The sequence below is a fragment of the Giraffa tippelskirchi genome, chromosome 8 (genome assembly GCF_054371585.1).
Source record: "Giraffa tippelskirchi isolate mGirTip1 chromosome 8, T2T-mGirTip1v1.2.pri, whole genome shotgun sequence".
Lineage (NCBI taxonomy): Eukaryota > Metazoa > Chordata > Mammalia > Artiodactyla > Giraffidae > Giraffa > Giraffa tippelskirchi.
Genome location: NC_137282.1, coordinates 140,390,919 through 140,416,928, shown reverse-complemented (window position 1 = coordinate 140,416,928; position 26,010 = coordinate 140,390,919). Strand labels below are relative to the sequence as shown.

Genomic DNA, 26,010 nt, shown 5'->3' with positions numbered 1-26,010 from the left:
CTGGACCACCAGGGAAATCCCTGGCATTTTCTTTAAAAAGCATGTATTACTTTAAAATGAGAAATAACCAATGACTTTGGGAGGGGGTGGGAATTCCTACTGAGTGTGCATACCTCTTTTGTGAGGCAAAGGCTTGCCTGAATTTCTTATCTGGCCTCTGATCAATTTCTATTGATTAAGGAGGCAAAGAACTCTGGTTGGTAACAGAGCCTCTAGTCAGAGAATGCTATTTTCTTCCTGTTATTGTGATAACAGAATCACCTTTTCCACACCTATTTAAATCTAATAGTTAGGCCACAGAATCCTTTGGCTGTTGGGTGACACATTTCAAACCATAGTTACCTATTATGATATAACGCTCCCCAGGTGGTACTAGTGGTAAACAATCCGCCTGCCAATGCAGGAGACATAAGAGACGTGGGTTTTATCCCTGGGTTGGGAAGGTCCTCTGGACTAGGAAATGGCCCACTCCAGTATTCTTGCCTGGAAAATTCTATGGGCAGAGGAGCCTGGTGGGCTACAGTCCAAGGGGCCACAAAGGATCTGACACGACTGAGTGCCTCGAGCACACACAGTATACAATAGTATAATTCATAATTTTTAGGTTTCAAGAGATGTAATCCATCAATTCAAAAGTTTGGAATATTTAACACCATTGTCCATGAGATCAGAAATATTTATTCAATTAGATTGAAATCCTCAGAAAAATCAACTCCATAGCTTTTGAGGGGAGGGAGGTGTAATTTGATCTACTACCAAGTGGGGGTTTGGGGAAGGGCAGGTATTTTGGGAGTTTGGGTAGGGAGATTTCTTTTTTTAAGCTTTTACATTTTCCTACTTCTAGGTGGCTATGAAGTGTCCTGGTCTCCTTCCGACAATGTTTGTCTAGATAAAACTTTTCTTTAAGACGGGACTTGTCAAAGACACAAGGTAGCTGTTGAGAGTACAATAACCCATTTACAAAATGTTTAATGGTCATTTGTGTAAGTCGATTTATATAAACAGAAAATAGTTCTATGTTTTCTTTGCCAAGTCATCAAGCGAAACACCAGGACCAACATAATTAGGCTGAGGCTTTGGGGACAATGGCCGTACCTCCTCTGAGTTAAGACTTGAGCGCCATCTGGAGGACCCACTTGAAACTACAGCACGGCAACGGAAGAACCTAACGTTTCCAAGCAACCCGGTGCAATTGGGGAACTGATGGACAACGGAGGCAGGAAAGAACTGCCTCCATTCCATGGTTTGAACTCCTACTATTTCAAGCTTCCATCGGAGGGTTGAGAGTAGTGTTACTGTGTGAGGTACTTTCAGCCGAGGTGGGAGATGAAACCATAACATCTGAAGAGCAGTAACATTAGCTTCTTAGTAAATACAGGTCAGGAAGTGTTTGCAAGAGGGAATCAGGCAAATAGGTCCCCAATTTGTTGCATCTTGCTATCCCCTCTCCTTATCTTGAGTAGAGGGGTACACACAATATTCACTTGATTCCCAAGATATAACTGACTGATAGTTAAGTTTTTTTAGAGGCATTCACATTTTAATAGATTGAAAGTCTTAGTAAAAAAAAGAAAAAAAGAGACAGAGAGAGAGATAATAGCAGAATTTCCAGTAGATGTCGACTGTTGGCTTTGGTAGAGTAAGAAGAACCATCTCCTTTATCAACTACTTAATTATTCCTTTTAAACAAACAAGGTCGCTTTCTTACTGATTCAGTCATTTTAATGAAATTGTTTTAAAAGGAGTATGTAACCCTCAAGAGTCTGAATAGTGAAAAACGCCTGCATTTCCTGTTTCTGTATTTCTCCTGAGATACTGGAATTTCTAATGAGATAGTAGTTTCCTACCTCAATGCTTTTCAAATATCTCTGGTGAAAAAAAATTTTCTTTTTAAATTTCTAATCACTTGGTGGACCAATATTTGGGTAAATTAAAATCAAAATGTTATGAATTTTATGTTCATATCTAAAAATTTAGTGTTGCTCTGTATTTGTCACAGACTGTTTCGTGTGCAGACTGGCATTGGTCTGTGGATGGCATAGAGAATCACCCCTCTAGTCTCTCTTTAAAAATACTTGCATTTGGCCTAAAGATCTCTGCCTACCATGGCCACCATGACGACATTCAAGAGCTTGACTTATACTTTTCTTTCAACTTTTACAAGAAGAGAGTCTCCAAATCCATAATTATGAACATTTCAGATGCTTTCTTGTCTCCATTTTAAACTGACCCTCTACCTGCACTGTGTTGATGCAACTTTCTACTCCTTTGTTTATCAGTTCAATCCCGTTCAGGGTCACTAACTTTATTGGCAGTGAATTTTTTGGCCTGGATGCCAGAAGCTCATGTAAGACATATGGGTAGCAGAGAAGTTCAGATATTTGAGGATTCCCGGGAGGAATCCACCAGGAGGAAACAACAAAGCTGACAAGACATATTCTTTCTTTTTTTCCCGGCTGCCCATGGCATGTGGGATCTTAGCTCCCCAACCAGGAATTGAACCCACACTCTCTGCAGTGGAAGTGAAGAGTCCTAATCACTGGGCCACCATGGGAGTCCTGCCATGCTTTCTAGATATAAAGATTACAGGAAAGCTTCAGCTGAACTTTTTTCCCCAAAAAACACAGGTTGAAAGAGTCTTCTGATGAATAAGCGATTCCAGTATTCTGAGTTTCTTTCATCCACCAGTTGAAAGGCAATGAATTCTCTTTTCTTATTCCAATAACTTCAAACTGAAAATTCCATGTGGCCATGTATTAAGTGAAGCGTTTGTAAATTTTCATTTATAAGGCACAAACCCTACACATCTCTCAAGAAAAAGGGGGAAAAAATGATGTGAAGACAGTAACCTAGGAAGAGAGGAGGTTCATCAAACTGGAGTGAAAAGCCACCTCCCTTTTTAGTAAACAGAGACCTTATACTGATAGGAAATGCAGTTTTGGGGGAGGGTTTCAATGCAGCCCCCTTCCCTGGATCACTGCAGAAGGCAGTCCTCAGGGGGTTGCGAAGCCAGGACACATCAACTGTAAATACCCACCCCCACCCCCCATCCCACAGAAACTGCTGGGCAGTGATGTCCCAGCAGAACATTCTGCCTACAGGGTGCCCAGTTCACCAGCCTCACCCAAGGAACCTTCGGGGACCAGCCTTGCATGAGTACACACACGTGCCTATTCTGGGGCTTGATTTAAGCTGCTCTAAGCTGAGGTACAATGCTTTCCCGAGGACCGTGAACTAGGATAGTTACATGGGTCCTTCATGGGGCAGCATCTATTTAAGAGGCTGGACCTTGAGTTCCTCTTGAAATAATCAGATCCCTAGAACCAATTCACTCTACCAGGGGCTTTTTGAACATGCTGGTCAAAATCTGGAGAAGATTCTCTGAAGAAAGCTCCAGATCTTTTGGCATGTAAGGCAGCCCTAGTAGATGTCAAGTAATCCTGCAGTGCACAGGGATAAAACAGAAGGGTCCCATGACACCAAACAGTAGCCATGCTTGCTGGCTGGGCCTCCTGATGGCTCTTGGCACTGTATTTTCTAGTACCGTTTCCATTAGTATTATATGAGAGTAAATATCCTGAATGTCTGCCTGGATCCAAGCATTTCCTGGAAGCGTGACTGCTTCATCGTCCTCGCTATGCCCAGGCAAGGTACAGCTGGGAGTGAAGAGCACTCTGGAGAAAACAGCCAGGCAGACATCATCCTGAGAAAAGCGGGCTAGAGAAGGGACCAAAAGTCAGACGAATCCAGTATCCAATCACTAAAGACCAGCATCGCAGAAGAATGCCCATTTCAATACAGTGTGGTCCAGCCACCTTGTAATTTTTTCAGTCCAATTAGATCTTCCCTTTAGTCCAGGGCTGGCCCCCGGAGGCCACAGTCAGAATTCTACTCAACTTTCAGGCATGAAGATGATTCTTACTTCAGTGTCTGACGAACGTTAGCCAAGATCCCTTCCCTTCCTATGTCTCGTAAGGCTACGGCCCAAAGGATGAAAGATAAACCTTTCATTCACGACAATGATGACAAAACTCTTGGAACCTTTGGCTTCCCAATGCCATAGCCATAGCCACCCTTGGAAATACGTACTCATTTAAAAGCCCGCTCTTAAAAACACAAAGTCATCTCCTACTGTGGACTCAAGTTCTCCCCAAATCACGACAGACCACCTCCATACCACGCTCCACCTGGCAGCCTCAGGAATCTTTCTTGGTCAGTCTGGCCTTGATTTTTTGTCTCAAGAAGGCTGCAGTGCCCGCACTGCAGGCCACCACGAAGAAGAAGGAGAGGCAGGCCAGGTAGATGGACAGGGGGCTGTGGCGTTGCAGGTAGATGTCCTGTCGCCCCTTGTAGTCCAGGAGGATGGCCTCCAGCTGGGAGAGTGTGCAGACAGACAGAAATGTGTGGAAGATCTGGTGTCCGTGGCCCACGATGTCACAGGAACCAGGGAAGTACTTCTCTGGAACCGGGCAGGAGAAGAAGTAGGCACTGACCAGGAAGAAGATGATCTGGAGGGTATGGTACCAGGCCGCTGGGTCCTGGCAGCCAGACAGGTGGCACAGAAGCACGCGATGTACCACGGGGCTGATGTCCAGGATGTAGGCCAGCCCGGAGGGCACCACCTGGCAGATCTTCCTCATGACCGGGTAGGGCCGGCGGTACCGGTACTTGGCATAGCAGCAGCCGGCGCACGATAACCAGCCACAGAAGGCGGCGGCGGGCAGGAAGAGGAGCCAGAAGTGCTCGTACCAAGCTTGGTCGGAGGTGTAGAAGAAGTGGACCAAGGCGCTGCCGTACTGGTAAACGCTCACGCCCACGTAGTCCACGAAGTAGAAGGTGTAGTGCGAGAGCTCCGACTTGGACTGCAGCAGGTGGGCCAGGAGGCTGAAGGTGAGGTACGTGATGGAGGAAAGCACGTAGACGAGCAGGGGCAGCGTGTAGGCGGAGGTCCACGGCAGGCCCTCAGCCTCCACGAAGGCCCAGAACCGCAGGAGGACGGCCAGAGCCGCCAGCAGGTGGGTCCAGACGTTGACCACCTCATTGTGTTTCTGAAAGAGGCTGAAGAAGTAGTAACGCCACTCATGGCCGGTGGGGCGGTACCCGGCGCGGATGTAGGGCTCCCGGAAGAGCTGGGGCACATCGGTCTCCGGGACGGTGCCAGGCATCTTGGGCAGCCCATCCTCCAGGATCTTGGGCAGGCGTCGCAGATGCTGCCCGCTCACGGACAGGGTGCTCAGACGCTCCAGGATGGCGGTCGTCATGGCTGCCCTGGGATACTACCTACAGGAAACAGTAAAAATGGGCAAAGATGCCGTGAGAGAGGGGCAGGTTTTCTAGTGCAGCTGGGCAGGTGGGGACTGTAGACAGCTTCTTTGAGCCTTACTCTTTTTCCATATGTAGAATAACAGAGTTGGACCAAGGTCCCTCACTGTCCTGACATTCTGATTTTGATATCTCTTCTACCCTCTACATTGTGAGGCCAAGTCGCATCTTGTAAAAGGGAATGTTAGCAACCCTATTTTTATGACATCTACCAAGTAAGTAAGTGTACCTTTAAAGCTTTGTTCCATGATATTTGCTAGGTGGCTCAGTGGTAAAGAATCCGCCTGCCAATGCAGGAGACTCAAGAGATGCAGGTTTGATCCCTGGGCTGGAAAGATCCCCTGGAGGAGGAAATAGCAACCCACTCCAGTATTCTTGCCTGGAAAATCCCATGGACAGAGGAGCCTGGTGGGCTACAGTCTCCAGGGTCACAAAGAGTCGAACACAACTGAGCACACACCCTTAAACACACAGACAATATTAAAATGTAATCAGACAGGCTCTAAAGGTACAAAGTATTTTATTGAAATACAAAAATGATCAATGTTGACATGATGAACGAGAGTCTGCATTTCTTGAGCGGCTAATCTTAAATTATCCACGAATTTCATTGAGAACTTGAAAATCTGAGATAAGCAATAGTAACTTGAAACTCAAGGTCATCCAAAGGGTGGTAAAGACCAAGGAATATTCTGGGAAATTTTAACAGTTGAACAAAATTAACATGTGGCCTAAATTTAACATGCAATCTAACTGCAAAGGTTGGGTGTGTGTGTTTAAATTATGGTCCGGAAAGCAAGTAGTTTTGGACTTGCCTTTCCTGAGTACCCAAATCTGTATACAATAAGTTTCAGGCTTCAGAAATATTTAACTCGCACTTGGAATTTTTAGGTCATACATGAACCAGATGAGCACGGTGATTATTTCATAAAAGAGCTGCAAGATTTCACATGAAGATACTGAATAAAGCAATGGATTTTCAGTCTATCTACAGATACCTTCTGTACTTCATATTCCTCAAACTCTTTTCTTCAGAAAAGTTCAAAACCTGATTGATTCAAACGGCCTCCCTTTCTTCAGAGTCCTTTAGCAGAGGATACAGCTGATGTTTCTCAGGGCACTGCAGATTTTAGCCAAGAAAATGTAATCTTCCTACACACACTTCTTAATCAATATTAAAAGAGAAAAAAATACCTCATTGGGTCAAAAACGTAGGGGATGAAAATTAATAAAAATTAAAAAAAAAAAGTCTAGGGAGATCTGGAGTCAAGCGTTTTGGGTGGCTGCTCCCTAGGTGACCTTGGGCCAGTCACAGACCTCACTAAGCTTCAGTCTCTTCATCTGTAAAATGGGGTGATCATTGTCCTTATTGGGTGGGATGCTTTGATGGTTAAATGAGAGACTCTAAACAAAGTGAGGGGCACTCTGCCTGGCCCAGCTGGGTGCTCAAGTGTCAAATCCTGCTGCTACGCTATGACTGGGAGCTGGGCTCTGTGCTGGGGTATGGAGACATTAGATCTGCTCCCTGCCTTGGAGGAGGTCGGACTCTACAGGACAGACAGACACACAGGTAAATTATGACAGAAACCTGGGATGAGTGCCCCATGAGAGTCGAGGGCGGTTCACTCTTTCTTGTGTTTTAACAATTGATAAAATATATTTATTTAAGGACAGTACAGGGGCCACTCATAAGCGATACATGAATAGAACAGAGAACACACATCCAAACAATTCCAATAAGAGAGATATACTTGTTGCCCACAGACCACGAGGTCTCTATAAACAATCAAAACAGAAGGTGGAAGGGGTGGGTGAGTCGGCTTTTCCAAGCGACCCCTGAACTAACCATTAAGGAAAAGTCAGAATTTCCAAGAGACAATGGGGAAGTGGGTTTGGGTTGGGGTGTGGGGGTAGAAGATGTCCAGGCAGAGAGCAAGGTCAAAGCCCAGGCTCCCAAGGAGGTGGCACTTGTGTGGCTGGAAGGACGATGCTGGCTCCAGAGATCTGAGCTCCAACCCTCAGTCCTGTCAACATGCCTGCAACGCCAGTCTGGGCTTTGTCATCTGGGAAGCAGAGCGAATAACACAGGACTTTACAACGTAACGCCTGTAAAGCATTCAACACGGGGCTTGGTCCCAAATCCTCAATTGGTAAAATGCTGCCATTGTTATGACATGGTTGGTGCGAGAGGCAGGGGGCATTGATGAGCAGAGGGCCCAATGCCCTCTCTGTACCCAGTACCTGCTTCTATAGCAGCACCTGTAACCGGGTCCTGAGGCATCTGTTTAGCCAGCGCCCACTATGGATCCCCAACCAGGATTCGGCTGTGAACTGTGCCGGTAGAGGAATTAAAGGCACCAAGAGAAACTAAGAATTACAGAGTCAGTCAGAAAGACAGAAGGACGGGGAGTGGGAAAGGGAGAAAAAAAAAGGTATCATTTGAATACCTTAATTCATTTAAAAACAAGAAAACAGAGAGGAAAAGCTAAGCAGTGCTTCCGCTATCAGCCAGTAGAGGGATCCAAGAGCCCGGAGTTTTAAGTTCGGTACAGCCTCGCCTCCAACTGACCTCGGTGGCGGTTGGTGACAGAGCACAGCAGGGGAGGTGGGGATTGGGTGGGGTGCACTGGCCCTGGGATCGGTGGATCCACTGCAGGGCTGGGCCTGCGACAGGGGACGGCACTGAAGCTAAGATCTGGGTTGGCTGAGAAGCTCTGATGGGGAAGCAGGGCGCGGGGGCCCTGGGGAGCTAAAGGGCTCTAGTCTTTACACACAGGTTTCTACCATGTCTGGTGAAGGACAAAGGGGATCAGATGAAAGTTATCAGTCTGGTTTTACTGGTGAAAAAAACAGAGGTGAGTCACTGGGGGTATGAGCTGTGGGAGAAGGAATCCCGGAAGAAGCTCCTTGCTACGTCCCACCCACTTTGCCCACTAAGTGCTGTGTGCTTAGTCGCTCAGTTGAGTCTGACTCTTTGCAACCCCATGGACTGTAGCCCGCCAGGCTCCTCTGTCCATGGGCATTCTCCAGGCAAGAATACTGGAGTGGGTTGCCATTTCCTCCTGCAGGGTATCTTCCCTACCCAGGAATCTAACCCACATTTGCTGTACCTCCTGTATTGCAGGTAGATTCTTTACCTGCTGAGCCATAAGGAAAGTACCCTACTACCCCCTTAGACAGGCTTAACTTCACCAAGACAGAGTGGGCACTGCTTCCAGAAACAGGCATCAAAGGGCCAGCTGTAGGGACTTCCCTGGTGGTCCCGTGGCTTGGGCTCTGAACTTGCAGGGCAGGGGGCCTGGATTCAATCCCTGGTTGGGGATGAAATCTCACATGCCACAACTAAGACCCAGTGCAGCCAAATAAATAATTTTTTTTTTTAAGGGGGGCCGGCTGTAAAGTCTGAGAGCACACACTTTGGAGGAAACCATCTTGCCATCATGACGTTGGTGCAGGCACACACACACACCCAGCTTTCCCTAAGGGCCCTCCTAACTCCCTACCTCCACCCCCAAGGTGCTCTAGCTCCCACCTACCCTGGCCTTGCCTGCCCATCACACTTCTCTCCCAGGCCCTGACCCCTGGTGATGCCCTCACTTCCCCACCAGCAGTCCCTTTAAGGGCAGGAACTTTGTGGTTTGAAAGTTCCCAGGCTAAAATGGTTTGCAGCATATAAAATAATCATACACTTAATCATGATTTACTGAACAAACAGTTCTTTAGGCCTAGACGTACAGCACCAATTTCATTCTGTTCTGCCAGGTTGAAGGAAAAAAAATCTTGGTTTGTAAGTCGGAAAGTCTGGCTGTTAATATTTGCTCTACACAATGAGCTATGTGGCCATGCCTAAGACGTTTAACTAGTCAAGGTCATTCTCCTCATAAATAAGAGTGGGTGAGAGATGTTTTCCTGTCTCTCTACCTCTTAGAAAAAAAGAGTCAATAATGAAAAACAAGCAGTCACTGAACAGTACTTTGAAAAGGCAAACCATGCACATTAAAGTATCAGCAAGATTTGAGCTAAAGAACACACAGACGGGTTACAATTAGCAACATACATATTTTGTACCTTATGATTGATTTTAACTCAATCTTTGAAAAAGGAAAAGGAATGTAATAATTTTGGATACATTTCTGTATTCTTTATAATACTTCCCCCAACTGCTTTGCTGCTGCTACTGCTAAGTCGCTTCAGTCGTGTCCGACTCTGTGCGACCCCATAGATGGCAGCCCACCAGGCTCCGCCATCCCTGGGATTCTCCAGGCAAGAATACTGGAGTGGGTTGCCATTTCCTTCTCCAGTGCACGAAAGGGAAAAGTGAAAGTGAAGTCGCTCAGTCGTGTCCGACTCTTAGCGACCCCATGAACTGTAGCCTACCAGGCTCCTCCGTCCATGGGATTTTCCAGGCAAGAGTGCTGGAGTGGGGTGCCATTGCCAACTGCTTTATATAGAGTTTAATTAGGTTTAGATTGTACTGGGATTGGAATCAAAAGTTCTGTTTCTTGAGTACAATATCTGTACCATGAATTCAGTTCAAATTGATAAGAAAGTACTGTAAAATATTGCATCGTACTTTGGACTATTTAGGAGTCCAATCTGAAAGTTTATCTCGGGTACTCCTTTAAAACTAATAATAAAGCTAATGGTTTTACACCTAGAGTATGCCATCTAAAAAAAAAATTAAAAGCTGCACATTTAGGAAATGGACATAGTTAGGCATTGATGCAGAGAAGGCAATGGCAACCGACTCCAGCACTCTTGCCTGGAAAATCCCATGGACAGAGGAGCCTGGTAGGCTGCAGTCCATGGGGTCGCTAAGAGTCGGACACGACTGTGCGACTTCACTTTCACTTTTTACTTTCATGCATTGGAGAAGGAAATGGCAACCCACTCCAGTGTTCTTGCCTGGAGAATCCCAAGGACGGGGGAGCCTGGTGGGCTGCCGTCTATGAGGTCGCACAGAGTCGGACACGACTGAAGCGACAGCAGCAGCAGCAGCAGGCATTGATGATATTTCATCTGGAGGCCAAATAGAGGACTCTAAGGTAATGATGTTCCCTGACTAATTACAAGGGCCCTAGGGGAACTGACTACAGACTTGGAATAGCCAATTCCCTGGAGAAGCCTGGATGAGGAATTAGCAATTCCAGCCCTACCATTCATATACGATTTTAGGCACATCATTCAAATTCTCTATACTTGTGTCTTTGTCCATAAAAATGAGGGTACCGTCTCTACATGTTCTAGTGCTATGAAATTCTATCATTCATCGGGGCTATGTTTTGCTATGTGCTGAAGGTCCAGCAGTGAGCTGAAGTCAGCAACCAACAGACCCAGTGACATCACCTCTTGTCACCGTGGGGGGGGGGGGGAGGCTCACACAGATGGCAGGAAGGTGGCCTGCTGGTTGTTGGACAGAGAACAAAAGAGCAGCAATTTCCTTCAAAGAGGGAAGAAGAAATGCTCCTAGAATCCATAGATACCCAGCTTCACACAATGCTACAAAACCATAAATGACTGAGGAGGAACAGTGGCCAAAATGCCAGCTTGGTGTCCATTTATAAGGCAGGGAACCCTGCTGTGAGCGGCCTTTGGTCTGACCAGAGACTGAAGTGGACTTGTAACAGCCTCAGAAAACCCCAGGACCTCCACAGTCATCCATCAAGTAAGAGGCCGCTGGGCACACACTGAACTTGGCAGCCGCATCTGCCAAGGATCAGACCACTGTTTATAAAGTCATATTTTAACAGGCGGCAGTACCAGCAGAATTCTATTATTAGCAGAGACAATTTTAACATGGGTTCAGATTTACCAGCTGTTAATGCATATCCACTCCATATTTAAGAAAAACCTAACAAAAACAAATAGGGGCTTCCCTGGTGGCTCCTTGGTAAAGAATCTGCCTGCCAAGTAGGGGATGCGGGTTCAATCACTGGGTTAGGAAGATTCCCCTGGAGGAGGGAATGGCAACCCACTCCAGTATTCTTGCCTGGGAACTCCCACGAACTGAGGAGCCTGGTGGGCTACAGTCCATGGGGTTGCAGAGAGTCAGACACGACTTAATAACTAAACCACCACTACCACCACCACCACCAAATAGCATTTCAGCATCCAAAACTGGGAGCTCTGCTTTAATGATGATAAACCTATACAATGGAATACTACATACCCATTAAGATAATTATGTAGATATATTGCACTTATTGCTATAGAGAGATGCATGTGACATAAACGTGTGCTCCATTGTTTCTCGCTGTTCTGGCACTTAGAACAGCACATAGCAGATGCTCAACAAAGACTTGAATAAATACATGAATGAAAGACATTATTACAAAGAAGCAAATTAGAAGTATGCATCCCATTTTTGTAAAGATATACCTATGGCACAGAGAAAGAATGAAATATAATCAGAACATCAATACAGATACTGCAATGTGATGGGTGAGTCAATACTATTGTACTTTTGACGATGAATATTTACTACTTTTATAACTGGAAAAATGAAGTTATTGTTATTTTACAAATAGGAATATTTGACATAAATCTACAAAAACTGGTAAAACGAGTAATCAGTATATTTAATTAATACATCCTTCTCCCCACCTGCCAAAACATTCCAGCAATATAAAGGAATATATACTTACCTGTATTATCCTGTGGATTTCAAGCTCAGCTAGTTAGTATACCATGCTAATGACCTTCTTCTCAGAAGTGTTGACTGGAGAAGAAATACACAACCTAAAAGTTGCGAATTATGTTTTATTAGCAGAACTTACTGAGGAGTCAGCCTCTCAGACACTCTGAGGATCCGCTCCAAAGATATAAGGAAGAGGCCTGGATACATTAGGAGATTTCTTTGGGGGAAAAAATGTAGTGGAACATCAAAAGATCAACTGCTTATTTAAAAAACCAAACATCTCAAGTTAATGATGTTAATGCTTTGCGTATGGGAAATTGCAAGAGTCTGGGTTTATTGAAATTATTCCTTAGATACATATCTTAAACTATCTAGGATCAGTATTCAGTTTTTCTCCACCCTGAATTCCCCCCAGGACTCACCTGAGGGGTAGCTGCAGTGGATGAGGGCTTGATGATGGAAAATATTCTATGTTTATGGAATGATAGGCAATATTTTTGTTGCAGGAGTATCATAGCTATACTTGCCACAATGTAAGCTAAGGGTCATGGGGGTGGGGGGTGAGGGAGTTAAAAGAGAAAAATTGTGTAACATCTGCTGGTAAGGCTGCAATCATGTTCTCTGAGCTTAGGAAAGCCAGTACAGTATATATAATATTGTATATATAATATTGTCAAAAGAATTTTCTTGCAGCACACAAACCCAAAGCGCCTTAATGAGCGAGTACATCTCTGACCGTGTAGGCCCTGGCACAGCTGAATCCTGCCTGTAAAAAAGGTGAGGTACACCTGTTTGCCAGGAACACATGTCAGCTGGGCTCAGTGATCCCCACCTCTGAATCTCTTCCTCTGTGGCTCTTCCTAATATGGATAGGAGAAAGAAACTGTTAGTCACTCAGTTGTGTCTGACTCTCTGTGACCCCATGAACTGGAGTCCACCAGGCTCTTCTGTCCATGGGATTTCCCAGGCAACAACACTGGAGTGGGTTGCCATTCCCTTCTCCAGGGGATCTTCCCGACCCAGGGATCAAACCTGCATCTCCTGCATTGGCAGGTGGATTCTTTACTGCTGAGCCACCAGGAGAGCCCTCTCCTCACTTGAGCAGGTACTATTTTCAAAAAGCCTCATTACAGACCCAGAATGCACCTTCCACATGCAATAAGTAGCATCTGTGTTTCATTCTAGGGCTGGAATGCAGAGGAGCTAGGAACAGTTTAGAATGCCTCGGGCAGTCTAAGGTCAGCTTGGCTGGGTGTGACATCCTTTTCCTTCAGAGACTGCTTGTTTGGGTAAAGGTGAGCTCTACTGTCTGAACCACCTGTTAATTAAAGCCTAGGGACAGGGAGCCTCTTAGGACTTTCCACTAGAGTGGAACCACTGACTTCATTCGGCACAGTCTGGCTTCAGCTATGCAATCTCTCGACTGCAGGAAGCTTCATTACCCAGGTTCCGCAAACCTGGTGGGACCTGGGCCAGCCCAGGTGAACCCCAAAGAGAGCCACTGGCAGGAAATCAATCCTGGAAATGTACTTTCCACAGCAGAAGAATCTGATAACAAAGGAAGGCTGGGTTGGCGCAATGAGTTAGGTGTTTCCTAGCAATTCAGTTAACCCTTTGGCAACTAATGCCATACACTGGTGGTTCCAAGACTGGGGTTTTTCAACTTTCTAGCACATCATTCCATTCACAGTTTTCTCTACAGACATCCTCAAGCATGCATTCCTGATCAGTTGCTCAGTCATGTCCAACTCTTTGTGACCCCATGGACTGTGGCCTGCCAGGCTCCATTGTCCATGGGATTATCCCAGCAAGCATACTGGAGTGGGTTGCCATTTCCTCCTCCAGGGGATCTTCCCAGCCCAGGGATCAAACCCCCGTCTCCTGCATCTCCTGCACTGGCAGGCAGATTCTTTACCACTGAGCCACCTGGGAAGCCCAGACATCCTCAAGGGCTTAGTAAAATTCTACCCTGGCCATGGAGTTTTCTCCAGGCCTTCTTGATTTCTTTCCTCCCAGAACACTTGCCTACCCACCTATCCTATATGTTTTGGGTAGCAGGGCATCTGGACTTGCATGCTACCTGCCTGCTGTGTGTGCAGACAGCCAGTTACTGGGTTGCAAGTTCCTTGAGACAGAAACACAGACTTACCCATCCTTTATTCCTCTTCTCAGCAATTATCAGAGGAAAGGAGGCCCAGAATGCGTCATGGATATTTTTTCAAAAACAAAGTGAAATAAGACACTCCTTTGGCCCTCTTTGCTTCTAAGGGTAAAACCAGTGAGATTTTGGATAAGGAACACATAAGGGATTTTTTCAACAGGAAACATTTGACTTAGATGTTGTTTATCTGGGTATAGTTCATCCACTTGGGAGGTATCCATAACAATATTTAAATTGTTCACCAGGTTTCCAATCACCAGATGACTTTTGGTCCATTTCCTCCTATCATTGGTACTTTTGTGTCCTAGAATGCCTAAGCAAAGATGCAGGGAAGAGAGGCCAGGCAGAAGAAAAATAAAGTCAAAGAACACTGGAGCAGGAGTTAGGAGACCTAGTTTTTTATTCTCATTGCATAGAAAAGCAGAACAGACTGTCCCGGTTCCCTGAACAAGCCACACGCTTCACATTGCCAAGCCTCCATCTATGCCTGGCAAACCCTGCTTCTCTCTCAAGTCCAGGCTCAGACTGGGAAGTTCAGCAACAGCCTCAAGCAGAATTAATCACACCTTGTTATATCCCCTTAGCCTTACGTTGTAACTGGTTGTACTTGCGTCTTCTTTACATTAAACTGTGAAAGTCAATGAGTTGCACAAGGAAGTCACTCAAAACATTTAAACCAATTTTTTAGTTTGTGTTACTTCATCATGAGAATAACTGAGGTATAGAGAATTCTCTATGCCTCAGCCCTTCCCTGCTGAGGCATAGAGAATTGAAGTGACTTATTCAAAGCTCTGAACCGAATCTGCCCTGAGGTATGGGCAGTGCTTTCTGTGTTCCACCCATCAAACATGAGTGGAATGGGAAGAGCTGGATAAGTCGTGGGAGCCTGTCTGCCTGTGAGCTGATGGCAGCCTAGGAAAACTCCTGCGTCTGGCCGGGACATCTGCCTGTGTGGTCCAGAGTCCCCTCCCAGGCATTCCAGGAGGCTCTCCTAAGAGGATCCCTCTCTCCTCTATGGGCTTTTCCACAGTTGAAGTAGAAACTCATGATCAGTCGCTGATCTGGTTAAAAACTCTTGGTCATTCCACAGACGAGTTTCATTGGAAAAGGTGATCGGTTCAGATCAACTGCTGTGAACAGGGCCCTACCTTGGTCTTCACTGCCATCATTTTACAACCACCTGCCCGCCTTGCCAGCAGTTTCTACAAGGTGGTGGCGGTTTCTCACTCAGGGTTACTTGAACTCCAGGGTCTCAGATGTGACGCTCCTCTCTCCTGATCACAACCCTCTTGATTTCTGGCTAGACTATTTCCTCCCACCAGCTCACATGCTCTGGGCTCCTCGGAACCTCCGACCCTTCTTTTCTTAGTTCGCCCACCTCACTTGGCCCCACTGCCATCCCAACATCCCATTTTTAACTGAAAAACTGTCAGTAAAAGGAAGACTATTCTATTCTTTTAGTGAGATTCTGAAGTTGAGCATAGTATCAGTCTTCTTCCTTTTCTTCTTCATCAAGGTCAGCAGGAAGCAATGATATCTCTTTTTCAAGTTCTTCTAATTAACCAGGACTGTCTCTGCTTCCATTTACAAACTATCTTCTTGGAAGTGTACTCGTAGGCACAGGACTGCAGTCTCCTGAACAACTAGACACAAACTGCTCTTGGCTCCCGTAAGACAAGAGCGACATTTTTGATCTTAGTTTCGCTCCAGGGAAATTACGGCTAATCTAAGTTAAGTTCTTTGAGACACTCTAATCAATCAGTCTGTCCAGAAGATGCCATAGCTTCATCTTCAGTACTTCCTTGTAGTTGTTTAAATGCTTCCGTCATATTAGCCGCTTGGCTTCTCCTCTGGAGCATTCCATGCCTTCCATCCAGCTGCACACTGATGACTTCCAGTTTCTCTTTTCCCCTCAGCAGATTCTGGGTACTGCTAGAGAAGGTCATCAAACATTACAAGACCATGTTGAATTCATGCCTTTTCACTCCACGAGACATCACTGTATCCATCTTGAGGTCCCATCAGCACCTTAAACTCTGTGTGTTTAAAACCAGACCTCTGCTGTGTCTAGTTCTGTGACTGGTATGACCAATCTCCTGGTCACCAAGCCTTGAAATCAAAGAGAAGTTTCTTCTTTTCCTCCTCTGCTCACGTTGCAGTCATCAAATCCTCTTTATTTTTAACTGCAGTCTATTCCTTCTCTCACTCCCCTGAAGGCTGGTACACTGTCCCAGTCAGATTCCTGTGATAACCTCCTAACTGATCTTCTTATGCCCTCCAACTTCTGGCCACAGTTTCATCTTATTTGATTTGGCTAAAGTTCTATGCCCACAAAGCCACTAGCTTTATTCTCTGCCAAATAAAGCTCACACCCATAAGGCAGCCAGTCAAAATCTTCCCTGCCTTGATCCGCACCCTCAACATTATCCACTGCTGATTTCATGCGGAATGAAACAGGGTGAAGAGAACAAAAGCTGTCAGAGTGCACCCCACACGTTAAGGATAAATAGTACCATGAAACTCCTGGTTCCTAACATAATCTCTTGTGAAGGGTCATGCTAACGTTTAAAAACCACTGATCTCTGTACCATTAGCTATTCCCAAATGTGCCCTGTGATTTTCTCTTTCATTTTGAAATTACAAAATGCTTTGAGTACAAGAGAAAAGTATAAAGGATGATATGACAAACAACTGCTTGTCAAATCTTGTGTCATATTAAGATTCAAAAATATATGTGCATGATCCAGAGAAAACTCTAATCTAAAAGGATACTTTCACCCCAATGTTCACAGCAGCAAAAACTATTTACAATAGCTGGGACGTGGAAGCAATCTAAGTGTCCATCAACAGGCAAATGGATAAAGAAGATGTGGTACACATATATAATGGAATACTACTCGGCCATAAAAAAGAATGAAACAATGCCATTTGTATCAACAGGGGTAGACCTAGAGATATTATACTAAGTAAGTCAGAAAGAGAAAGACAGATACTCTACAATATTACTTATAGGTGGAATCTAAAATGAGCTTATTTATGAAACAGACGCCCAGACATAGAAACAAATTTATGGTTACCAAAGGGGAAAAGGAGTAGGTGGAGGATAAATTAGGAGTTTGAGATTAGCAGATACAAACTACTATATGTGAAATAAAAACAAAGTCTTACTGTATAACATGGGGAACTACATTCAATATCCTGTAATAAACCGTAATGGAAAAGAATATGAAAAAGAATATGTGTATACATATATATATATGTATCTAAATTACTTTGCTGTACAGCAGAAACTAACACAACATTGTAAATCAATTATACTTCAATTAAATATATATATGTATGTATATAAATATATGTCACTATATATACTTGTTTTGTGTGTGTGCATATATACATGTATATATATGACTATGTATACACACAGATAGCTGGGAAGAGAAGAGAAGCAAAAAGCAAAGGAGAAAAGGAAATATATTCCCATCTGAATGCAGAGTTCCAAAGAATAGCAAGGAGAGATAAGAAAGCCTTCCTCAGTGATCAGTGCAAAGAAATAGAGGAAAACAACAGATTGGGAAAGACTAGAGATCTCTTCAAGAAAATTAGAGATACCAAAGGAACATTTCATGCAAAGATAGGCTCGATAAAGGACAGAAATGGACCTAACAGAAGCAGAAGATATTAAGAAGAGGTGGCAAGAATACACAGAAGAACTGTACAAAAAAGATCTTCACGACCCAGATAATCACGATGGTGTGATCACTCACCTAGAGCCAGACATCCTGGAATGTGAAGTCAAATGGGCCTTAGAAAGCATCACTACGAACAAAGCTAGTGGAGGTGATGGAATTCCAGTTGAGCTATTTCAAATCCTCAAAGGTGATGCTGTGAAAGTGCTGCACTCGATATGCCAACAAATTTGGAAAACTCAGCAGTGGCCACAGGACTGGAAAAGGTCAGTTTTCGTTCCAATCCCAAAGAAAGGCAATGCCAAAGAATGCTCCAACTACCGCACAATTGCACTCATCTCACACGCTAGTAAAGTAATGCTCAAAATTCTCCAAGCCAGGCTTCAGCAATACGTGAACCGTGAACTTCCAGATGTTCAAGCTGGTTTTAGAAAAGGCAGAGGAACCAGAGATCAAATTGCCAATATCCGCTGGATCATCGAAAAAGCAAGAGAGTTCCAGAAAAACATCTATTTCTGCTTTATTGACTATGCCAAAGCCTTTGACTGTGTGGATCACAATAAACTATGGAAAATTCTGAAAGAGATGGGAATACCAGATCATCTGACCTGTCTCTTGAGAAACCTGTATGCAGGTCAGGAAGCAACAGTTAGAACTGGACATGGAACAACAGACTTGTTCCAAATAGGAAAAGGAGTACATCAAGGCTGTATATTGTCACCCTGCTTATTTAACTTATATGCAGAGTACATCTTGAGAAATGCTGGGCTGGAAGAAACACAAGCTGGAATCAAGATTGCCGGGAGAAATATCAATAACCTCAGATATGTGGATGACACCACCCTTATGGCAGAGAGTGAAGAAGAACTAAAGAGCCTCTTGATGAAGGTGAAGGAGGAGAGTGAAAAAGTTGGCTTAAAGCTCAACGTTCAGAAAACTAAGATCATGGCATCTGGTCCCATCACTCCAGGGGAAATAGATGGGGAAACAGTGGAAACAGTGGCAGACTTTATTTTTTTGGGCTCCAGAATCACTGCTGATGGTGACTGCAGCCATGAAATTAAAAGACGCTTACTCCTTGGAAGGAAGGTTATGACCAACCTAGATAGCATATTGAAAAGCAGAGACATTACTTTGCCAACAAAATTCCATCTAGTCAAGGCTATGGTTTTTCCAGTGGTCATGTATGGATGTCAGAGTTGGACGGTGAAGAAAGCTGAGCGCCGCAGAATTGATGCTTTTGAACTGTGGTGTTGGAGAAGACTCTTGAGAGTCCTTTGGACTGCAAAGAGATCCAATCAATCCATCCTAAAAGAGATCAATCCTGGGTGTTCATTGGAAGGCCTGATGTTGAAGCTGAAACTCCAATACTTTGGCCACCTCATGCGAAGGGTTGACTCATTGGAAAAGACCCTAATGCTGGGTAGGATTGGGGGCGGGAGGAGAAGGGGACGACAGAGGATGAGATGGTTGGATGGCATCACCGACTCGATGGACATGGGTTTGGGTAGACTCTGGGAGTTGGTGATGGACAGAGAGGCCTGGCGTGCTGCAATTCATGGGGTCGCAAAGAGTTGGACACGACTGAGCGACTGAACTGAACTGAACTGATGTATACACATATGACAGGGAAGCCTAGTGTGCTGCAGTCCACGGGTTCGCAAAGAGTTGGATACAACTGAGTGACCGAACAACAACAAATGTATCATCTATGTCTATAAAACAGGTAACTGAGATCTAGCCCCCTGCAATCACTCATCCCTTTCCTCCTTTCCTCCCTCCCCAGCAGCAGCCATTATACACTGCATTTGGTGTTTTTCATTCCCACTAATGTTTTCATATGAAAATATTATGAGATTATAAAAGTATATAACTACCTGTAATGATTAATTTTAAAAACATGAAATTAAAAATCCATAAATGATACATATATATATTTTCGGGAGGGATATTTTTCATCTTTATATAAACTTTGCACCTAACGTTCTGCAGCCTTCTATCTTAATTTAATGTTTTGTGCTTTTCCCATGTTAACTGCTATGTGATTCTCTGATTCATTTTCTCTGCTGAATATTTTCCAGTGTATTTGTCCCTCCTCCTGTGGACAGATATATAGGTTATTCCTTTATTTGCTGTGACAAACAAGGCTGCGGTGTGGTCTTCTTGGCTGTGTGCCTAGAAGGGGATTTCTCTTCAGTCAGTCCTAAAGGAAATCAACCCTGAATATTCACTGAAAGGACTGATGCTGATGCTCCAATACTTTGGACCTGATACAAGGAACTGACTCTTTGGAAAAGACCCTGATGCTGGGAAAGACAGAAGGCAGGAGGAGAAGGGGGTGACAGAGGATGAGATGATTGGATGGCATCACTGACTCGATGGACATGAGTTTGAACAAACTGTGGGAGATAGTGAAGGACAGGGAAGCCTGGCATGCTGCAGCCCATGGGGTCGCAAAGAGTTGGACATGACTGAGTGACCGAACAACAACTTCAGCTTTTGGGCCAGGCTGTTCCTTTTACCTGGAAGGGCCTCCACCCTATCTCTACCTCTGAAAACCTCACTCATCCCTGAAGTCACTTCTCAGAGGCTGATTCCTTCCATGCCCTTGCAATCCACCGAGTCAAAGCAAAACCCCTTCTCCTGCCACCTGCAGTTTGTGTCACAAAATGATGCCATCACATACTTGTCCTGGGGTGGTTTGGGTACTTCTTCTATATCCCTAGCAGACCTTATGAACAGGCACTGTCTCACATGACCTTAAATTCATTTCCCTCACTTAGAGCCTGGCACATGGATCTGCCCGGAGTGAATCCTCAATGAATGAACGTGGAGTCCACTGTGCTGTTGTCCTTCTTTTGGTACTAAGTACTGCTCTCAGAGCTTCCCAGGTGGCCAAGTGGTAAAGAATCCGCCTACCGATGCAGGATATGCAGGTTCGATCTCTGGGTCAGGAGGATCCCCTAGAGAAGGAAATGGCAACTCTCTCCAGTATTCTTGCCTGGGAAATCCTAGGGACGGAGGAGCCTGCTGGGCTACAGTCCATGGGGTCGCAAAAGAGTTGGACACGACTTAGTGGCTAAACAACAAATGCTCTCAGCACAGGATAACATATATCTAATTACAACAGTATACAATAAAGGCTGCTGTGTTCCTGTGCCTTTCCCTACAAGGGAAAAGAGAAGCCTGTCTCTACCATCTACATACTGCGTTGGGAGAAGCTGGGCACTCTCAGCTTGATAACCATGTGGGGGCAGACGCCTGTAGGCAGCTGTGCATGCGTGCTTGAGAGCACTCAGTCATTCAGTCATGTCTAACTCTTTGTGACCCCATGGAATGTAGCCCACCAGGCTCCTCTGTCTATGGAATTCTCCAGGCAAGAATACTGGAGTGGGTTGCCACTCCTTCTCCAGAGGATCTTCCTGACCCAAGGATTGAACCTGCGCTGTAGGCATATTCTTTACCACTGAGCTATCAGGGAAGCCCTCTGTAGACAGCTGCTTCTGCATAAAGATAAGGGGAAAAATCTTCCTCCTCTCTAAAGCACCCAAGATATTACATTTATGCCAAAATTTTTGTAAGAATTTTGTTCAGGGAGTTCCCTGATGGCAGTGATTAGGATTCCAGGCTTTCATTGCCATGACCCGAGTTCAATAACTGGTTGGAGAACTGAGATCCTGTAAGCCACACAGTGTGGCCAAAAAAAAAAAATTATTTTGTTCAGAACTTAAAGCAAACTGAGGGCAGATAAGATTGTTACCAAAATACAGGGTGGGGTTTAGCAAGGGTCTGTTTCTGAGCTCAGTGCCGTGCCTTTTCAGTCAACCGATACTCATCGCCATCAGTGTAGACAGCAGTTAATACAGGATGTCTGCTCCTCTTTCCTTTACCTGGCCCCTGTGACCTTAGCAATGATCCTGCAACTTTAGGCTGGGGAGAGAGAAACAGCGGGTGTGTTTTCAATGGCTGCTGGTGTGGCTTCAGAATCCTCGGCCAGGGCCAGGATTGTGGGGGCAAAGGTGCCAGTCCACCTGCAAGACGTTCATCATCCCCTCATCCCTCCAAGTTCAGTGCAGTGGAGGTGAGGGCGTGGTACTAGACTTCTTCCTGATTCCAAAGTAGAGATTCATGCTCATTGTACTTCTTCTTGATTAGGCATGGAAAAGGTTAAAACAGGAGATGTGAACAAATCAGTTCAAGAATCCAATGCTGCAAGCCTCTTTCCATTTTTTTCAGAAGTTCAAAGTAGTGGCTTACGTGATGGTAAGTTGATACCTGTGTATACCAGCCTCATAAATTAGTAATATAACATGTCCAGCTCACAGGTTTTTTATAAACAGCTCACTATTCCATGCCATATGACCTACCTAACAGAGAAAAACAGAACAAGTACTCTCAAGCTGACCTGCTTCGATTTGGATTGACAGAAATATCAGCTGAAGCTCTGAAAATCCAAGTCTTACAGAGTTTAAAGCTCAGAAACGGGCTAAACAACAACATGCAAACTTAGGTGTAACTATAAAAAATCAAACTCCTGACTGTTGTTTGTAGGTTATGAAGTTTGTAGAAAGGGCCAAGAACAACCATTTCTCTTTACTGTAATATAACCTCAAGTCTCAGATGACATCTGATTATAATCTGTGCAAACTGCTACCTGAGTGCCTGTTTTTCCAAATGAGTTGAAATGCGCATGTACACAGTTTCTGCATCAGCTGCCCACCCCTCGTGAATGTTACAGATACACACCAGGTGATCATTGCCTGGGTCTTGCCACATACCACCTGTGGGCCCTGGATGATTTAAGCATCCATTGCATCACAGCTGAGAGACAGACAACTCCTTCCAGGCCTCGCTCAAATCTCATCTTATTAGGGAGGTGCAAATAAAAAAATGTTGCCTGCCATTCCAGTAAGCAATGAATGCTGCCCACCATCAAGCCAACAGCCACTACAGCTGCCCCCAACGGTTCATCCTGAGGGGAATTCAGGGTGGAGAGAACAGGTTACTAGCCCTACAGAGTTTAAGATGCACATCTAAGGAATAGTTTCAATGAGTGTAAAGGTCTTGTCTCTTCCCATAGATAGAAAAGCACTAAAATCATTAACTCAAGGTGTTTATTTTCTGTGACTAACAGTAACCTTTGATGTTCAATCACACGTTATGTTTTCAGCAAGAACTCCTATATAGCCTGGCTCCAGGGAATTCCCCCTTAGGGCCTTTTGAAAGCATTTGCTGAGTGCTGTGCTTTTTAAAAATTTTTTTAAATTTTAAAATTTTATGTGCTGTTATTTTTTGAAATTTATTTTTAATTAGAAGATAATTGCTCTCCAGTGTTGTTGGTCTCTGCTGTACAACAACGTGAATCAGCCATCAGTATACATAGGTCCCCTCCCTCTTGAACCTCCCTCCTACCCACCTGTCAGGATACATTTAACAGAGACTATTATAGATTATTTGAAGGCTTGTTGCAATCTAGGATCAGAAACTCAAAAGATGCAAATGCTAGCTAAAACAATGGTTGCTGCCCTTAAAAAGAGAAATGAAAGATGTTTTACATGTGGAGATAAAAGCCATTTAAAAAGGGATTGCTCTAAGAAGGTTAATAATAAACCCCACAAAATCTGTCCTCGCTACTGTAAAAGAATGCATTGGGCCAAAGACTGTAAATCTAGATTTGACATTGAAGGGAAACCTATTCCAAGAAACTCCAAACAAGAGATCCCCCAGGTCGCCTCCAACAATAACCAGGGAAAAGTTCCATCTTTTCCCTCAAACCCTCAAACAGTCCCCTCTCCAATACCTACCAGACTGTTTGAAGCCCTGCCCCGACAAACTTTCGGTCTTTTACGTGGCTGCTCTAGTTTGACTTCTAAAGGAATTACAGTTCACCCTGGAGTAATTGATTCAGATTTAAGAGGAGAAATTCAAATTGTGATGTCATCCCAGATTTTATGGCAATTTAAAAAGAGAGACAAAATGGCTCAATTATTTCTTTTTCCTTATATCTCTATTAACTCCTCTAAAGATGTACAAACGGGCAGATTCGGCAGTACGGATCAAAAACAATCCTTGTGGACTTCATTAATATCTAAATTTGCCCAATCAAATATAAATATCAAAATTAATGGTAAAAAATTTTCTGCTCTCCTCGACACTAGATCTAATATTACTATCATTTCCAAACATTTATGGCCCAAATCTTGGCCTATACAAAAAATTTCTTGCCAAATTGCAGAAATTTCTCAAACTAAAGTACAGGAGGTTTATCAAAGTACTCAAATGTATCCATGTGAGGGACCAGAAGGCCAACCTGCAACATTAAAACTTTATGTGATACACGCCCCCCTTAATTTAATAGGGAGAAACTTAACTTTAGCAATGGCAGACTCAAATTTACATTCCACATTTTTCCTAGGGGCCACTGCTCATTTAACAAACAATGCATTTATTAAAATAACTTGAAAAAATGATGAGCCTATTTGGATAGAGCAGTGGCCCCTCACAAAAAAGAAATTACAGGCAGCTAAAAAACTTATAGATACACAACTAAAATTAAACCATATTAAAAAATCTTGTCCTGCATGTCAATACTACATAGCTAAAGCCCTTAGGTGATATAAATCAAATTAGACCTTTAGGCGTTGCTAATTACCAATTAAATAACCTATTTAATACTTTAAAAAGAGATCCTGATTTAAATAGCCCTCGTTCACTTTCTCAAAAGGCATGAAAAGTACTCTCTATTTAGTACAAAATAAATTACAACAACAATTTCTTACTCACATTGTTGTAGCCACGTGTTCTGGGAAACAAACTCACTCAGAAAGACAATGCAGATAGTAGAGTACAGTTTATTACATCGGTGGGCCCAAGGCAGAGTCTTCTCTTAGCCAAAGACCCTGACCAGCATTTGTTAAAATCTTTGATACTTCATGTGTACGTGTCCAAAGTCACCACTCCAAATTCCTTGAGACTTGCATAAACTAGAAAAGGTAAATGCAATCACAATAATCCCATCATTCGTGTGTTATGTGTTCAAACAGTTAAACAATTGGCCAATAATCAATAAGCCCAAGGTTACACTCTGAGAGGTATAGAAAAATTTATGGCTTGTCTGGAGTCAGGGGTGATTAGTGTATGTTTTCTAAAAATTAAAAAAGGGGGAATACATAGGAACAGTACTGTCTCCCCTATCTAAAGCAGACTTTACTAGAATACAGCTTTATTTCTTTTAAATTTTTTAAATTTTCCACAGGGAGATAACTAGAGCAGGAAAACATTTTGAGGAATTGAGGACACTTCTCTTCCTCTGCCCATTTGGTACCAAGACGGGTTAACAAAACAATGGAAATCTGGGAAACTAATCTTACAGGGAAAAGGGTATTCTTGTGTCTCCCCAGAAGGATCCAACGAACTCACATAGCTTTCTCTTCAGAAAATTGGACTCAAGGGGGCCCCCAGCCTTCAAAACAGAGAAGAAACAACAAAAACCCCAGGAGGAAGAAATTCCAATACGGGCCACAGCAGCTCTAAAGATGTCCAGGAAGCGCCGCCCTCGGCGACATCAACCTTATAACCTCCCCACTTGGGGACAAATAAAAACCCTTACTAATCGAGCTGAAAATTTGGTCTCTCAACAGGGAATGCCACAGAATCCAGAAAACCTTTTCCCAGCCATGCTTAGCTTGGTTGCTTGTGCTACCCCTTCACCCGAGGCAAATTAATCATTCATACCCACCCCCTTTCTTACTACAGGTGATATAACGGACGGAGAGAAGATCAACTGTTTCTACTAACGACTCTGTACATACGCCTTCTCCCTAGAGCATTAAAGAGTCCTCACACCCTGAAGTAGAAGAAAAAACTAACTAACATTTCTCTAGGTTATGAGGTCCTTCCTTTGTGCATGGGACCAACAGAATTCCGACAAACTTGGGCTTTCGCCCCGCCTCCCAGAAAAAGACTTTCGGACTTTGCTTGAATTGTAAACCATGGTTACACTACAAAAAGCTTAGGGAAAGAATTCACTACCATGACAAAGGACTTCTTGAGTGACTTAACAAAAAAATCTCCCCACCTCGCCTTCAAATCAATAAACAGATTGGGCCTAAGCTACGAGACACCTGGAAACCTGTTGCGACCACCTAAAAACTTGAAACTTGGAACAGACATTTTACAAGGACATGCTAATAAGACTTCACCTT

At 44.1% G+C, this 26,010-nt stretch overlaps 1 protein-coding gene and 1 long non-coding RNA gene across 8 annotated transcripts in view; one reads left to right on the top strand and one right to left on the bottom strand.

Annotated features, from left to right (window-relative positions):
• Nucleotides 1-658: 658 nt before the first annotated feature.
• The window catches only part of PAQR8 (progestin and adipoQ receptor family member 8), a 68,592-nt gene continuing 43,240 nt past the window's right edge, over nt 659-26,010 (bottom strand). For 2 of the 7 annotated variants that reach the window (XM_081517353.1, XM_081517350.1), the window contains exon 2: nt 659-5,280. In XM_081517353.1, the coding sequence (XP_081373479.1) occupies nt 4,197-5,261 (1,065 nt within the window). In that variant the 5' untranslated portion in view covers nt 5,262-5,280 and the 3' untranslated portion in view covers nt 659-4,196. Of the gene's footprint in view, nt 5,281-11,966; nt 12,061-12,791; nt 12,820-20,585; nt 21,118-26,010 lie in introns of those variants that run through there. The other 5 variants (XM_081517355.1, XM_081517356.1, XM_081517351.1 and 2 more) reach the window with 5 other exon arrangements.
• LOC145516231 (uncharacterized) lies at nt 7,889-25,422 on the top strand. The gene is made up of 4 exons (XR_014061233.1): nt 7,889-7,927; nt 8,099-8,177; nt 21,962-22,069; nt 25,242-25,422. It is a non-coding gene; the product is annotated as an uncharacterized LOC145516231 (long non-coding RNA).